This window comes from Danio rerio, chromosome 21 (genome assembly GCF_052040795.2).
Source record: "Danio rerio strain M-AB ecotype USA chromosome 21, GRCz13ab, whole genome shotgun sequence".
In the NCBI taxonomy this organism is placed as follows: Eukaryota; Metazoa; Chordata; class Actinopteri; order Cypriniformes; family Danionidae; genus Danio; species Danio rerio.
This window is the reverse complement of record NC_141041.1, coordinates 2,733,246-2,749,650: the sequence shown is the minus strand read 5'-3', so window position 1 is coordinate 2,749,650 and position 16,405 is coordinate 2,733,246. Positions and strand designations below refer to the sequence as shown.

The window sequence follows — 16,405 nt, the reverse complement described above, 5'->3', positions numbered from 1 at the left end:
TGGAGTCAGACACAATACAGTAAGGCAAAATTCAATAATACTCTCATCTAAATTTACAGAACAGAGAACAAATAATAAAAATAATAAAATAATATAAACTTTATAGATTTACAGTATAACCAAAATCCCTTTTAGAAAATCAAAAACAGTGGTTTAGTTTTAAGGCACTTGCATTTATAAACATAAAATTTCTCCAGAATTTGATTATAATTTAATACAAGTTAAATTTGAACATCTTCCCTTTATAAAGCAAAAATACAAACAGTCCACACACATGCGCCCTGTATCGGGTTTCGCCAGTGTTGGCGCTCTAGCACCGGAAACAATAACGAACATTCGAGTCTACTAGAAGAAGAAGATCGACAAAACATAAACAATAGTTGTCCATAATGCTCTAAACCTGTGTTTATCAAACTGTAAGTACATTCACTTTACTATTTATTAGAGTAAAAGTCTTTTAAATAGTTGTTTAGATTTGGTAAATGAAAACGCTGATACAGATTAACCCGAGTGGGAAACGATTTAAAGTCTTCTCCGATATTGAATCCAATGATGGGTTTATAGTTAAACGTGTAGTAAGTAGCGGTAGTGTTGCAAATCTATGGTTAATAATTAGCTACTATGGTGTAACCACAGCAGACATCTTGTAACCACAAATTAACCATGGTTTTGCAACACTAAGCAGTTTACTGTGGTGTTTTCAGTAAAATTGTGGTTATAAAAATAGTAGTAAGTGAAATAAATAAGTTTATTATGCTCTTGGCATAATAAAACCATGGCAATTTTCATAAATTATGATTGCAAAATGATTACAAATTAATGTATGGTGAACAATCAGTAATTTGTCAAGATAACAGATTGTTTTAACTATATTTCATGTAGTTTACCCTGGTAAATAAATGGTGCAATAGGCATGTTTATTTATATAGCACACTTTTTAGACGATTAATAATTGCTATTAATAGAATATTATTAATAATTCAGAGTGTTTTACATAAACAGGATGATTAAATTAATCATAAAACAACCACGCAATAAGTAAATTGCATATAAAAACAACAAATAAAATTTAAAACTGATTAAAAATGTATTAAGACAGATTTAAATTAAATTTAAAAGGATCCCCTCGCAGCAAGAAGCTTGCTGGTTCGAGCCTTAACTGGCTCAGTTGGCGTTTCTGATTGGAGTGTTGGTGTGGGTTTCCTCCGGGTGCTCCGGTTTCCCCCACAGTCCAAAGAAATGCGCTATAGGGGAATTGATGAACTAAATTGGTCATAGTGTATAAGTGTAGTGTGAATGAGTGTGTATGGGTGTTTCCCAGTCCTGGGTTGCAGCTGGAAGGGCATCCACTGTGTAAAACATATGCGGGAATAGTTGGCGGTTCATTCCGCTGTGGCAAATAATAAATAAGGGACTTGTTTAATCAAAAGTAATTAGCATTTAAACTGAAACTGCTATTTAAATGCTGAGGAATATTCTCATCTTACCACAGCTGAAGAAGCAGCAAACTGGAGGAATTACAGCAGGAGAAACAGCTGACATACTATAGTAAAGATGGAGATAAAAGAAGAACCCTGCAGAATAAAAGAGGAAGAGTCGGAGGAGCTAATAGGTTTGTGTTTTACTTCATTATCTTTAATGACAGATGAGGAACATTAATATTAGCACCAAATGAACTGCAATTTCATCTTTAAGTCTTAATGTATTATTTTGATTTTAGACCCACCTGAGATGACCGACGACAAAAATCATATCATAAAAGATGAAAACGCGCTAACAAAAGCTGAAGTCAAAGGATCTCTCGGCTGCTCTGAGTGTGGGAAGAGTTTCAAGCACGAATCAAAACTCAAAATACACACGAGGATTCACACCGGAGAAAGACCGTTCACCTGCTCCCACTGCGGGAAGACCTTTGTTTACAAACAAGACCTGAGTGTGCATAACAGAACGCACACCGGAGAGGTAGAAACGTTCGCGTGCGCTCGGTGTGGAAAGGGTTACACGAATAAATCCAAACTCAAAAGACACATGCGGGTTCACACTGGAGAGAGACCCTTCATATGCAGCCACTGCGGAAAGACTTACATTTACAAAGAAGATCTGAGTGTGCACATGAGGATTCACACCGGAGAGAAAACCCTGGCGTGCACTCAATGTGGGAAGAGTTTCATCCATAAAGGGCACTTAAAAGTGCACATGAGGGTTCACACTGAGGAAAAGCTGTTTTCGTGCGCTGAATGCGGGAAGAGTTTCAAATACAAAAGCGTCCTCAATAATCACATGCGCACTCACGTCGGAGTGAAGTCGTTTAGCTGCGATCGGTGCGGTAAATCTTTCATGATGTCGTCCAATTTGAGCGCACACCTCCGAGTGCATTCTGAAGTGAAGCCGTACATCTGCACTTTTTGCGGAAAGAGTTTCGTGCATCTGAATAACTTAAAGATTCACCAGAGCGTTCACACTGGAGTGAAACCGTATATGTGTTTTGACTGCGGGAAGACCTTCAGTTCATCCACCAACCTTAAAATACACCAGAGGATTCACACCGGAGAGAAGCCCTACAAGTGTGCTGACTGCGAGAAGAGCTTCACTAACTCGTCAGCATTGAAAGCTCATCAGAGAGTTCACACTGGGGAAAAGCCGTATCAGTGTTTGTCATGCGGGAAGAGCTTTGCTCAGTTTTATAATCTACAGACTCACGAGAAGAAGCATAACATTGCAGACAGTTGAGCAGCGTTCATGCTGAGATACAGCACTTGCAAGTCATTTGCAAGTAACTCCTTAAATGGGTTTTAACACAGGGCTGCACGGTATTGTTGGTGAGTATTGCGATAACAAAATGTCTCACAACAGTGGTCCTTGTAGGGGTAGTGTACAGTTTAACCCAAAGAATGACCAGTCTGGTAGATGACGAAGAGCCGGAGTCAGAGATTTAAATAAATAAATGAAGTTTACTGAAGATAGTTTGCAGTTACATCAGCAGAAGCCAGCTTCAACACTCCCAATGAGTTCCTAGGCCCAGTGGCGTAGCGGACGGGCACGCACCACGGGGGGCCCCGCGTGATTCGGGGGCCCCACGTCGTCGCGATTTTTCAATAATTGAAAATCCATGAACCGCAATAATCAAACTCTTGGGAACAACTGTGGTCGGAACCAAAGTTCACAGGTCTGTGTTTTCTGAACTCCTCTCAAGCGGTGGACTACTTCATTCTGATTGCTTGCCGCCGAACCACGTCATAGCCAATGAAGACGCGCTGCTGTTTCTCGCCGCCGGTTCTCGTTAAAAAATTAATGACTTCTAGCTACTTTGATGCTCTCGCCTCTTTCGGTTTGTGATCGCTCCTCAGTTTGTGAAGGCTTCCCCGCGTTGTCGCTCCACTCCGCCTACTGTCCCCGCTCCTCAATTTGTGACATAGATATATACACTATATATCGCATAGGGACCCTGAGCATGCGTCAATAGCGCCGCCACATTGGTACAGTGCTCCCAGGACAAATGTCATTCAACCGCACTAGTCAAGACAGTGTTATTACGTGAAGATGCGGGACTTTAGCGCTGTCTACGAGTGTAGTAACGAGCAAGCAAAGCAAACAAAGCACAAAGGCAGAACATTTCATTGGTAATATTAAGTTTTTTTCTGTTTTTGTATGTTCTGAACTTTTGTGCTAATCAGGTCACGTTATTGATGATAACAGTCACTTACTGCAATCACCATACGGCAAAGCAGCTCCAACTCGCACTAAACACTCGGCTTATGCTAGTTTTGTTGAATAAAATCAGCAAACAATGCAAAAGAAATATGAAAACGAGATGCTGCGCTGCCAGAAACTTGTATTATTGTCGGCTAACGTTAGTGAAAGAGTCGTTCGGGGGATTCATTCACAAACGAATCGCTCCCTTCGTCAGTATGAGAAGTGAAAGCAGGAGAGGAGCTGTGTTTCAGGACATGATTAGATCAAATTTAACAGGGAGGGTGAATAGTACATTTCTGTACACACAAACACAAGCTTTTTGCCAGGAATGCCCGTGCGGTCACTGATCCATCAATGTAGAAAAGTGATGTCAAATTATAATTTTCATAATAAAACAAAAATTGCATACTAACATCCAGGAAAACTCCCGATCATAGATATATGTGTATATCTCTGGCTCTGCCCCCTCACCCCCTTTAACTGGGGGCTCCATCGGTGATCCCTGCAGGGGGGCCTCCGCATTTTGCGCTACGCCACTGCCTAGGCCGCTCTGCTCACAATCACCAATCAATAACAATTATACTCACACATAAAGTCATTAACTGCGTCATACATATAGGTGTTCGAGCCTGATTGGTTAAAACACAGATAGACTAGGAACATTTCCACGTGGGGTTCCACATGTGTACAATTCTAAACAATATCTAAGCATTAACGTCAGACATGGCTTGTTTCCACTGACTGCACAGGTCGCTCGCATATCATATGAAAAGCACTTCTCACAAAACAGATGCTTTACACACATAAATACTTCTGTTTATATGTTTATTACTAACTTTTCTATAAACAGGAGTTGTTTATAACTGCAGATCAATGATATAGCCTACTGTATCGTCTATAATTATATTAAATAAATAAATAAATGAACATATATGAACACATACAGACCCTTACAGTCTCCGATATGTTACCAACTACAGAAGAACTACACACAGCAGACATTTCGTCGTTAATTAGGTTCAAAACAACACAAAGTATAGCCTACAGTCATGTGAGAAAACCTCTCATCTGTGTCTGTAATCTTCATCAGCACATGAAGCCTCTGTTAGAGAGTCATTCCATCATTCCCAGTTCATATTAGTCCAAAAGGTGATAATAAAGATTAAAACAAGGCAGTTTGTTCACGTTAGCTGAAGAAATAACGTGCTCCCTGGCTTTTCATTTTTTTCCTGCGCTCCACTCTTGCGTTTGTCCTTTTCTTTCTGAATGTGTCTCTCGCGTTTGTCAGCTTCTCACAGGATCGGGTTTCCAAAGCACGTCAATAATCAAATGCATGTTATTATTATCAGATCAAGAAGTTTGTTATTTCAGATAGAGACGCGCGGCGAGCGCAAGAAAAACAGCAAAACCACTCGGGCTTCAGACTGGCTTGTTAAAAACTACGCGGCACAGGGTGAATCTGCTCTTCTCCATGGCTTTGTGGCTGTTTATCATGACGACGGCAGGGTTTGTTTGCAGGATCGACCATGGCTGCATATGTATGTATAATTCCGCTGTAATCTCTCGCTGTGTATTTCAAACATGGCGGGTCCTTTGTTTACATTCTGGCTTGTTGAGTCTACGAATGACGTATCTCTGTAAACCAATAGCGTTCAGCTGCTCGTGTAGCTCCACCTTTTGGGACCCTTTCTGCAGTTTGGGACCCTTTCGAAAGGGTCCCGAAAAAGTGGTACGGTACGGTTTGGTTCGGTACGCCTTTTGACAGTGGAAACGGCCATAAAAGCGTACCAAACCAAACCGTACCGTACCACTCAGTGGAAACGGGCCATTAGACTGATTAGAGCTGACTCCAGTCCTGTGAAACGGATCAACAATCAAATAGAACACACACACACAAAGTATAATCTGTTTCTTATCCAAGGCTGAGAGTACTGTCAGCCATCTTTATCAAAACTGGTCAAAAACCGGTATAATCTACATTCAGGCAGTTATATTCTTACTACACAGTCTATTTTGAATAAAAAGTAGAATCACTTTAAAATAATTAACCGTAAAAACAGTAAAATCAATTTTAGACACTATTAACTCATAGAAATAACAATAGAAACAGTTGAGTCCAGTCTTCAGCCATCAGTTCCACTCAAGGTCTCCGTGACCTCTGACCTAGATTGGTGGCTTCTGAAAATAGTTATAAAGAGACAGGCAAATGCACTGAACATTCTCATATTAAGCAATGTGGTAACTTATTCATTAATTAAAATCAATTCACAGTTAAATACTGAGAAACAGGATGATGAAAAGGATAAACGTTGTTCCATGATGAGACGGATTGGAAAGCAGAAATCCGAATCCTTCATCCTCAACTGTTTTATTATCAAGGACCGGTCAACGATGGGGATGGAGATTACGTAGATTGTTAGAAGACCATCAATCGTTTTCTCAGAGGATGACAAGCTGACAAAACACTACTCCAACTACGATACCGTGCCCATAATTTATGCATGAAATTTTGAATTAAAAGCACTATATGAAAGATTTTATTCATTCAAATACTTAAAACCCACCTGAACTGTGTTATATTTACATTAAATATTGGAATTTAAATATAAGAAAATTACAGTTTTAGTCATTTCCATAAATCATGTTGTTATCAGTCTCCATATAATGAATAAATGTACTTTAGTATGAAATTAGGAAGCTTAGCATTGCATCCATCATGACCTATTGACAAATAAAGAATGTTTAAAGCTAAAAACCATGAATATATATATTTTTATTTATTTATGTGTCATGTTTATTTCTCATAAATAGATGCTGATGAAACTGTTTTAAATTAAATACTGTCTAGAGGTTATTATTGGCAATTTAAGCTGTATTGTGCATTTAGTTTTTATCTCTAATAAGTTATTTGGTAATTAATGAAACACACTGTTATCTTATTGCTATTATCCTACGTTGTGTGTACTTTTTAAAGAACTAGTCCACCCAAAATTAATAATTTATTTACTGTTTATTTACTCTCAACTGATTCCAAATCTTTAAGAGTTTCTTCTGTTGAACACAAAAGAAGACATTTTGAGGAATGCTGGAAATCTGTAGCCATCCAATAGTAGCAAAAACAAATACTGTGGAAGACAATGGGTACAGGTTTCCGTCTTTCTTCAAAATATCTTCTTTTGTCTTCAACAGAAGAAAGAAACTCAGGTTTGGAACCACTTGAGAGTAAATAATAGTGAGTAAATTTTCATTTTTAGGTGAACTATCCCTTTAATTGTGTTGTTATTGTTGCTGTTAAATCGAAATGTTTAAAATTACCTTCATAAAATTGTCAACAAAAACAACAAATCACTATATTAATGAAGAAGCAGTTTCTTGATGTGAGCATCCACAGCTGTATTCCTTCTCACTTAACCATTTCCACCAGAGGTGGCGCTCGAACACCGGGACGAACATCCTCGTGTACGAGAAGAAGAGTATCAACAACAGAAGTGGAGCGTAGCAGTTCATAAGTCTGCTTTATGTATGATAACGTAAGTACATTCACTTTATAATGTATTAGTAAAGCTTTTTAAATCGTTTATTAATTTTGGTGGATTAAAACAGCACCAGCCGAGTGTATAACGATCAAAATTGCTTTCAAAACTTAGTCATGTTGTAGGTTTCATCCATGAAGCACACGACTAACGTTACTAACAGTTCACGACACGATTATTTAACGCTATATTGAGCTTGTTTTACATATAACACGTTATTTCTGACAAACCATACCACATTTTGAGTTGAAGTGTTTGTTCTTGGGGCTGCACGATATTGGAAAGATCTAGCATTACGATATTTTGTTATTCTGCGATACACACTCACCGGCCACTTTATTAGGTACACCTTTCCAGCAGCTAAGAACAGAAAACTGAGGCTCACCAAAATTGGACAGTAGAAGATTAGAGAAACGTTGCCTGCTCTGATGAGTCTCCATTTCTGCTGCCACATTCAGATGGTCGGCTCAGAATTTGGCATCAACATGAAAGCATGGATACATGTTCAGGGTTCAGGCTGGTGGTGGTGGTATAATGGTGTAGGGAAAATTTCTTGGCACACTTTGGGTTCATTAGTACCAACTGAGCATCAACGCCACAGCCTACCTGAGTATTGTTGCTGACCATGTCCATCCCATTATGAGCACAGTGTCTCCATCTTCTGATGGCTACTTCCAGCAGGATAACGCAGCATGTCATAAAGCGTGAATCATCTCAGACTGGTTTCTTGAACATGACGATAAGTTCACTGTACTCAAATGGCCTCCACAGTCACCAGCTCTCAATCCAATAGAGCACCTTTGGGATGTGGTGGAACGGGAGATTGACATCATGGATGTGCAGCCGACAAATCTGCAGCAACTGTGTGATGCTATCATGTCAATATGGAGCAAAATCTCTGAGGAATATTTCCAGTAGCTTGCTAAATCTATGCCACGAAGGATTAAAGCAGTTCTGATGGCAAAAGAGGTCCAACCTGGTACTAGTAAAGTGTATATTCACCATATGAATTAAATTCTTCTAAAAACATCTCTATTTGCAAAGAATTGATCATTTTAGATGGATTGGTTTAGACAAGGTTACAATTAAAACAAACAGTGTTTTACCGTTTTTAAGTCTAACAGTATTCAGATACATCAATTTAAACATAAAAAATAATTCACTCAGAATAATCCATATTAAAGTTGTTAATAGTACAATTTCCTATGCCTGAATGCTTTTAAAAATCCTCATACAGTCACAGGCCTCAAAAAAAAAACAATGTAATGTATTTATATAGCGCATTTATCATGTATGGCCATTCACCTGAAGCACTTCACAACCATGAGGGGGGTCTCTCCACACCTCCACCAGTGTGCAGCTTGCACTTGGATGATGCGACGGCAGCCACAGGACAATGGCACCAGTGCTTCAACACACACCAGCTATAGGGGGAGTGGAGAGACAGAGATAGAGCCAATTCAGTGGATGAAAATGATTGGGGGGTAAGGGATGATGGAGGGAATTTGGTTAGGACACTGAGGTTACTCCACTACTCTTTACCAGAAATGCCATGGTATTATTAATGACCACAGAGGGTCAGGACCACGGTTTATTGTCTCATCCGAAAGACATATGCAAATAATTCATTATAACAGAGTCAACATTGCAAATCTTGTGATGTGACTATTGTGACTAATCACATTATGATATCGACGTTAAACCAACATATTGTGCATATGTATATATTATATATACTTGCTAATCTGAAGTAGGGATGCAACGATTATAGATTTTGGTTGTACGTGGAATAATCACGATTATCACGATTATTATGCATTCATTAAATTCAAAACACTACTCGTTTATAAAAATCACATGAAAACTCCTCGTATTTAAAGTGTTTATTGCTGCTCAGAAGCTAAATAATCAGCACAAACTAATAATAAAAAACAAACAATAGTCCGTTTCTCTTTGGATTTAAAAATAAGTGAAAAACGTTTGTCTAAAAGCCACTTTTGATTAACTATATTACAAAATTGTTTGGTATTTTTATTTAATTTATTTCTATTTGGAGTAGAAATGTGTATATTCTATACAAAGTATGAAGCTTGTGACATGATTTGCGGTGCGCCTGTGGCATTTAATGTTTTGCCTGGAAAGCTTGATCGCGTTGCATCATTGCCAATACGTGCACGCAAATCCCGGGCCTCTGTTGAAAATAACGAACTTGTGAGTAGAAATGTGTATATTCTATACCAGGGGTGCTCAGTCCTGTTCCTGGAGATCTACCTTCCTGTACAGTTTAGCTCCTACCCTGATTAAACCCACCTGAACCAATTAATTGGGACCTGAAATCCACTTGATAATTACAGACAGGTGTGTTTTATAAGGGTTGCAACTGAAATCTGAAGGAAGGTAGATCTCCAGGAACAGGATTGGCCACCCCTGTTCTATACAAAGTATAAAGCTTGTCACGTGATCAGCGGTGCGCCTGTGGCATTTATTGTTTTGCCTGGAAAGCTTGATCGCGTTGCATCATTGCCGATACGTGCATATAAATCCTGTGCCTCTGTTGAAAATAACGAACTTGTGCAAGCAAAAGATGGTATATGTGAAGAGCTCTTAGTTAATAGCCTCAGCCATAGTTAAATTCAGCGTTTAATCGAGTGCGTGTGGGTATTTGCCTCGGTGTACATGCTCTAAACTTTAAACAAGCGCACAGTTGGCACAACTTTGCTTATTTGCAGCTGTAGGGATAGTTTACAGTTTAACCCAAAGAATGAGCAGTCTGGTAGATGAAGAAGAGCCGGAGTCAGAGATTTAAAAAAAATAAATTAAGTTTGCTCAAGATAGTTTGCAGTTTCATTCGCAGAAGCCAGCTTCAACACTCTCAATGAGTTCCTAGGCCGCTCTGCTCACAGTTTCAACAATCGAACAATTATACTCTTTACACAAGTCCAGAAAGGGTGGGATCCAGGTAAACAGTTCTCATTGGTTACAACAGAAATAGACAATTCTAAATACATGCGTCAAAGAAACATAGTATCTACTTCCAGATATGGATGGCCTTAGTGTGTGCGTCAAAGAAAGCATTGTATCTGTCTCTAGATATGGATGGCGACCTGATGCCTAGAGGTGAGGTCGCCCTAAGTTATTAGGAGCTGATCTCCGACCTGTAAAAAGCTAAACCAGGAACACAATAGACACAAACGACCATCTGTGTTAAAGACTCAAGGATGTTTCTTGTACGTTCAGCTGTGTTATCAGGCTGGTTCAAGACTGTTTCCATCAACAGTCTGCTGTGATATCTTTACTACACACAGTCTGTCTCCACACAAAAAGGAATTACCTTAAAATTAATTATACTCAAAAACAGATCAGTCAAACAGCTATAATATTACAGGCAATATCAGGACAACTAGAACAGGTGTCTTCTTCTCCTCTGTATGGGGAGAGAGAGAGAGATCTCCGTGACCTATGACCTGGTTTGTGTGTTTCCTGAAAACAAAGTTAAAATAGACAGGCAAAAAGAGAAACAAGGACATAGAACATTCTTACAGTAAGCAGTTTTAACTTATTCATTAGTTAAAATCAATTCACAGTTAAATACTGAGAAACAGGATGATGAAAAGGATAAACGTTGTTCCATGATGAGACGGATTGGAAAGCAGAAATCCGAATCCTTCACACCTGTTTTGAGTGTAAAGAATTGTTTACGATTAATTAAACTTGAATTAAATCGCGGTTAATAGTGAAACCGTTTAATCGTTGCATCCCTAATCTGAAGCAGATAACGAGATTTTAAATGCTGAGGAATATTCCTATCTTCCCAAAGTTAAAGAAGTAAACGGGAAGAACAGCTGACGTACTGTAGTGAAGATGGAGATTGATGAAAAACCCTGCAGAGTAAAAGACAAACAGACAGAGGAGCAAACAGGTCAGTGTTTTACTTCTTTCTCTTTAATAGCTCACAATAAACATGGACACCAATGCTGACATATATTAATGCATCTGGAAACTAGTAAAGTCTGAGACTGAGGAAGAACCCTGCAGAATAAAAGATGAAGAAACAGAGGAACAAATAGGTTTGTGTTCATTTTATTTCTCCTAAATGACTGACAATGACATAAAAAACTGATATTTATTTATGCATTTGTAAATAGGACATTTTGAGGAAAAACCCTGCAGGAGAAAAGATGAAGAGACAGAGGAGTTAATAGGTTTGTGTTTGCATTTACTGTTTTATAAGGTGTTTTCATGATTCTCTTCAACTCAAGTTTATTGTTTTCACAATAATCATTGTTCCAAAGCAGCTTCACGAAAGGTTATTACATTACAGTCATTATTAGAAAGGTTAAGGAGTTGTGTGAAGGGTTGGACAGTATATAAATGTAGTATGGTGTTCTTCCAAAAGAACTAATATTAACATTTGCTAATAACACAATGAGAAGTGTATTTGTGATTATTAATGAGTGATAAGTCGCATTATGATGATCACTAACATTTAATAATGTCTCTGAAAGCTGTAAAGATGGAGATTAAGCAAGAAACCTGGAGATCAAAAGATGAAGAGACGGAGGAACAAATAGGTTTGTGTTGCCCTTAACTATTTTTCTAAGATAAATCTGTAAATTTGCCCTGTGTAAGTCTGAAAATTCTTTCATAGTGATCCTAAGCAGTCCTAAATTTGACTTGAATTTGGAAATATGATACCCACATGAGGCTATATGTTATATACACTCACCGGCCACTTTATTAGGTACACCTGTCCAACTGCTCGTTAACAAAAATTTCTAATCACATAGCAGCAGCTCAGTGCATTTAGGCATGTAGACAATGGACAAGATGAAGTGAGCATCAGAATTGGAAAGAAAGAGGACTTAAGAGACTTTGAACGTGGCATGGTTGTTGGTGCCAGACGGGCTGCTCTGAGGATTTTAGAAACTGCATATCTACTGGGATTTTCATTCACAACCATCTCTAGGGTTTACAGAGAATGCTCCGACAAAGAGGAAATATCCAGTGAGGGGCAGTTCTGTGGGCGCAAATGCCTTGTTGATGCCAGAGGTCAGAGGAGAATGGCCAGACTGGTTCCAGCTGATAGAAAGGCAACAGTAACTCAAATAAGCACTCGCTACAACCGAGCTCTGCAGAAGAGCATCTCTGAACACACAACACGTCCAACCTTGAGGCGGATGGGCTACAGCAGCAGAAGAGCACACCGGGTGCCGCTCCTGTCAGCTAAGAACAGGAAACTGAGGCTACAATTCACACAGGCTCACCAAAACTGGACAATAGAAGATTGGAGAAACGTTGCTGCTCTGATGAGTCTCCATTTCTGCTGACACATTCAGATGGTCGGGTCAGAATTTGGCATCAACAACATGAAAGCATGGATCCATCCTGCCTTGTATCAGCGGTTCAGGCTGGTGGTGGTGGTGTAATGGTGTGGGGGAGATTTTCTTGGCACACTTTGGGTTCATTAGTACCAATTGAGCATCAACGCCACAGCCTACCTGAGTATTGCTGCTGACCATGTCCATCCCTTTATGAGCACAGTGTCTCCATCTTCTGACGGCTACTTCCAGCAGGATAACGCAGCATGTCATAAAGCCTGAATCATCTCAGACTGGTTTCTTGAACATGACGATGAGTTCACTGTACTCAAATGGCCTCCACAGTCACCAGAGCTCAATACAATAGAGCAGCTTTGGGATGTGGTGGAACGGGAGATTCACATCGTGGATGTGCAGCCGACAAATCTGCAGCAACTATGTGATGCTATCATGTCAATATGGAGCAAAATCTCTGAGGAATATTTCCAGTATCTTGTTGAATCTACGTCCATGAAGGATTAAGGCAGCTCTGAAGGCAAAAGGGGGTCCAACCCGCTACTAGTAATGTATACCTAATAAAGTGGCCGGTGATTGTATATCTATCTATTGTTCTAATTTCTCTGCTCTTGTGCCCTGCAGAAGAGGATGAACCCAAACAACCTCATCCTATCACAAATGAAGATGGAAACACAGCCAATTCACAGGAATCCCCGCTTAAAAAGACTTTCTCCTGCGCCGAGTGTGAAAAGACCTACTTGACTAAAGCAGCTCTCAGAGCGCACATGAGAGTCCACGATGGAAAAAAGCCTGAGTTTGCTTGCGCGCAGTGCGAAAAGAGCTACGTAAATCAAGCCGAGCTCAACAGACACATGCAAGCGCACATTGGAGAGAAAAGGTTTGTGTGTAAACAGTGTGGAAAGCGATACCTGCACAAAGCAACACTCAAAGCTCACATGAAAATGCACAATGGCAACAAACCCTACTCCTGCACTCACTGTGACAAACGTTTCGTTTATAAATCCGTGTTAATCGCGCACATGAGCGTTCACGATAAGAAAAGCTCGACCGCACGCTCTCAATGTAATAGCGGTAGCACATGCGATGCTCACTTAAGTGTGCACATGAATAGTCACACTAGAGAGAAGCCGTTCGCATGCAATAAATGTGGGAAGCGCTTCAAATATAAAAACACCCTCCATGAGCATCATAAGCTTCACGCTGGAGCTAAACCGTTCAGCTGCGATCACTGCGATAAAACGTTTATCTGGGCGTCGCAGTTAAGATCCCACCTGAAATATCATGCTGGCGTCAAGTCTCACGTGTGCACTTTCTGCGGGAAAGACTTCCTACAGGTCAGTCACTTAACAGTGCACCAGAGGATTCACACTGGAGAGAGACCTTTCAAGTGTTCATACTGTGAGAAGGGTTTCACCAGCTCGTCCATACTGAAGAATCATCAGAAGGTTCACACTAGAGAAAAGCAGTACCAGTGCACGCACTGTGGCAGGTGTTTCTCGTACTTATCAGTGTTTAAATCCCATCTGAAAACTCACGAGGGAGAGAAACCGTACAAGTGTGCGCACTGCGAGAAGAGCTTCACGTATTCGTCAGCTTTGAAAGTTCACGAGAGAGTTCACGTCGAGGAAAAACCCTATCGGTGCACGACATGTGGGAAGGGTTTTGCTGACTTTCATGATCTACATGCTCACGAGAAGAAACATTCCCTAAGTGAGCGGAGTTCCCTTGTAGACTACTCGAGTGCTAGAAAACACATGTAGAAATCTGATATATATCAAAACTCATTTTATGCATGGTGGCTCACTGCAAAAAGGTCGCTGGTTTGAGTCCCGGCTAGGTCGGTTGTCATTTCGGTGTGGAGTTTGCATGTTCTCCCCATGTTGGTGTGGGTTTCCTCTGGGTGCTCCGGTTTACCCCACAGTCCAAACACATGCGCTATAGGGAAACTGATGAGCTAAATTGGCCATAGTGTATGTGTGAATGGTTGTGTATGGGTGTTTCCCAGTATTGGGTTGAAGCTGGAAGGGTTTTTGCTGTGTAAATCATATGCTGGAATAGTTGGTGGTTCATTCTGCTGTGGCAACCCCTAATTAGTAAAGGGACTAAGCCAAGAATAAAATAAATGAATGGCTGTAGTGGATAAGTGTGTGTGAATGAGTGTGTATGGGTGTTTTCCAGTACTGCGTTGGAGCTAGAAGGGCAACTGCTGTGTAAAGCATGTGCTGGAATAGTTGGTGGTTCATTCTGCTGTGGAAACCCCTGATTAGTAAAGGGACTAAGCCAAAAATGAAATTAATAAATGGCTGTAGTGTATAAGTGTGTGTATGGGTGTTTCCCAGTACTGGGTTGCAGCTAGAAGGGTATCTGCTGTGTAAAACATGTGCTGGAATAGTTGGTGGTTCATTCTGCTGTGGAAACCCCTGATTAGTAAAGGGACTAAGCCAAAAATGAAATTAATGAATGGATGTAGTGTATAAGTGTGTGTGTATGGGTGTTTCCCAGTACTGGGTTGCAGCTAGAAGGGCATTTGCTGTGTAAAACATATGCTGGAATAGTTGGTGGGTCATTCTGCTGTGGCGACCCCTAATTAGTAAAGGGACTAAGCCAAAAATAAAATGAATGAATGGCTGTAGTAGATAAGTGTGTGTGAATGAGTGTGTATGGGCGTTTCCCAGTACTGGGTTGCAGCTAGAAGGGCAACTGCTGTGTAAAACGTGCTGGAATAGTTGGTGGTTCATTCTGCAGTGGAACCCCCTGATTAGTAAAGGGACTAAGCCAAAAATAAAATGAATGAATGGCTGTAGTGTATAAGTCTGTGTGAATGAGTGTGTATGGGTGTTTCCCAGTACTGGGTTGCAGCTGGAAGGGCATTTGCTGTGTAAAACATGCTGAAATAGTTGGTGGTTCGTTCTGCTGTGGAAACCCCTGATTAGTAAAGGGACTAAGCCAAAAATAAAATGAATAAATGGCTGTAGTGGATGAGTGTGTGTGAATGAGTGTTTGTTTCTTTTTGAAATATTTCCCAAATTATGTTTAGCAGATTCAGGAAATGTTCACAGTATGTCTGATAATATTTTTTCTTCAGGAGAAAGTCCTAATTGTTTCATTTCGCCTAGAATAAAAGCAGGTATTAATTTTTTAAACACCCCTTTAAGGAAAATATTATTAGCTCCTTTATATATTTTTCCATTGGTCTACAGCAGGAGTTCTCAACTGGTTTGGCCATGGGACCCAACACCTTTACATGGTCATCAAGCCCCGACCCAAATTTTTAGGCACTATAATATAATTTTAGGAATTGTAATTAATTAGTATTTATTTGTTAACACACAAGTAGTGACAGATAAATCATAAGAAAATCACCAAGACTTACAAATACACAATATTTTATTGCTGTCATTTAACAAAATGTTTGCACTTTTGTGATGCTTTCAGCTCTTGGGAGTCGTCTTAGAAAACGGTCCACAGGTTTGTCCTTGAAACTGGGATGTTTGGTTTCTAAACGTCGTTTTAGTTTAGAAGGTTTCATGCTCTCTTGTGAAAGCACCTCACTACATATGACACACTGAGCTTTTAAGCCTTTTTTGTCATCAATATATGTAAATCCATACTTTACATATTCAGGGTTGTACTTGTGCTTCGATATATTTCTTGATATAATGAAATTAAATTTCACATGTCAAACAGTACGGTAGTTGTGTGCACATTTCAAAATAAAAGTCTAGTATAAGCTAAATATAAGTTAAAATCTAAACTTTTGTTGTTTTATTGATCACACACTCCACAACCCACTGAAAATGTTCCTGCGACCCTCTTTTGGGTCACGACCCTCCAGTTGAGAAA

At 39.8% G+C, this 16,405-nt stretch overlaps 2 protein-coding genes and 2 long non-coding RNA genes across 8 annotated transcripts in view; 2 read left to right on the top strand and 2 right to left on the bottom strand.

The window, feature by feature from the left end:
- LOC147838686 (uncharacterized) overlaps positions 1 to 16,405 on the bottom strand; it is a 1,589,207-nt gene that overhangs the window by 929,551 nt on the left and 643,251 nt on the right. The window lies entirely within an intron of this gene.
- Positions 1 to 16,405, bottom strand: part of LOC147838694 (uncharacterized) — a 200,245-nt gene that overhangs the window by 158,645 nt on the left and 25,195 nt on the right. The window lies entirely within an intron of this gene.
- LOC101883936 (oocyte zinc finger protein XlCOF6) lies at positions 339 to 6,448 on the top strand. Its single transcript, NM_001442799.1, has 3 exons — positions 339 to 416; positions 1,493 to 1,612; positions 1,721 to 6,448. The coding sequence occupies exons 2-3, from the start codon at positions 1,555 to 1,557 to the stop codon at positions 2,728 to 2,730; spliced, it is 1,068 nt and encodes a 355-aa protein (NP_001429728.1). The 5' UTR covers positions 339 to 416; positions 1,493 to 1,554; the 3' UTR covers positions 2,731 to 6,448.
- On the top strand, positions 7,158 to 16,316 carry gb:ai877918 (expressed sequence AI877918). 5 transcript variants are annotated; one of them, XR_015519380.1, is made up of 7 exons: positions 7,158 to 7,223; positions 11,044 to 11,145; positions 11,231 to 11,293; positions 11,372 to 11,428; positions 11,732 to 11,797; positions 13,184 to 14,890; positions 15,367 to 16,316. XR_015519380.1 is itself a non-coding variant. In NM_001442797.1 (6 exons), exons 2-6 carry the CDS (start codon positions 11,088 to 11,090, stop codon positions 14,320 to 14,322), a joined length of 1,383 nt encoding a protein of 460 aa, NP_001429726.1. In that variant the 5' UTR covers positions 7,158 to 7,223; positions 11,044 to 11,087; the 3' UTR covers positions 14,323 to 16,316. The 5 variants fall into 5 exon arrangements, 3 of the variants coding, with proteins under 3 accessions (NP_001429726.1, XP_087155216.1, XP_087155217.1); XR_015519381.1 differs by lacking the exon at positions 11,044 to 11,145 and having other exon boundaries at positions 11,176 to 11,293; NM_001442797.1 differs by having other exon boundaries at positions 13,184 to 16,316.

What these genes read in the sequence shown, in the direction of transcription:
- gb:ai877918 (NM_001442797.1), top strand. Translation starts at nt 11,088, where the DNA reads ATGGAGATTGATGAAAAACCCTGCAGAGTAAAAGACAAACAGACAGAG. An exon ending in AGAAACAGAGGAACAAATAG is followed by an intron (nt 11,294 to 11,371) that starts GTTTGTGTTCAT and finishes ATTTGTAAATAG; the next exon opens with GACATTTTGAGGAAAAACCC. An exon ending in AGAGACAGAGGAGTTAATAG is followed by an intron (nt 11,429 to 11,731) that starts GTTTGTGTTTGC and finishes TGTCTCTGAAAG; the next exon opens with CTGTAAAGATGGAGATTAAG.
- LOC101883936 (NM_001442799.1), top strand. Translation starts at nt 1,555, where the DNA reads ATGGAGATAAAAGAAGAACCCTGCAGAATAAAAGAGGAAGAGTCGGAG. An exon ending in AGAGTCGGAGGAGCTAATAG is followed by an intron (nt 1,613 to 1,720) that starts GTTTGTGTTTTA and finishes TTTTGATTTTAG; the next exon opens with ACCCACCTGAGATGACCGAC.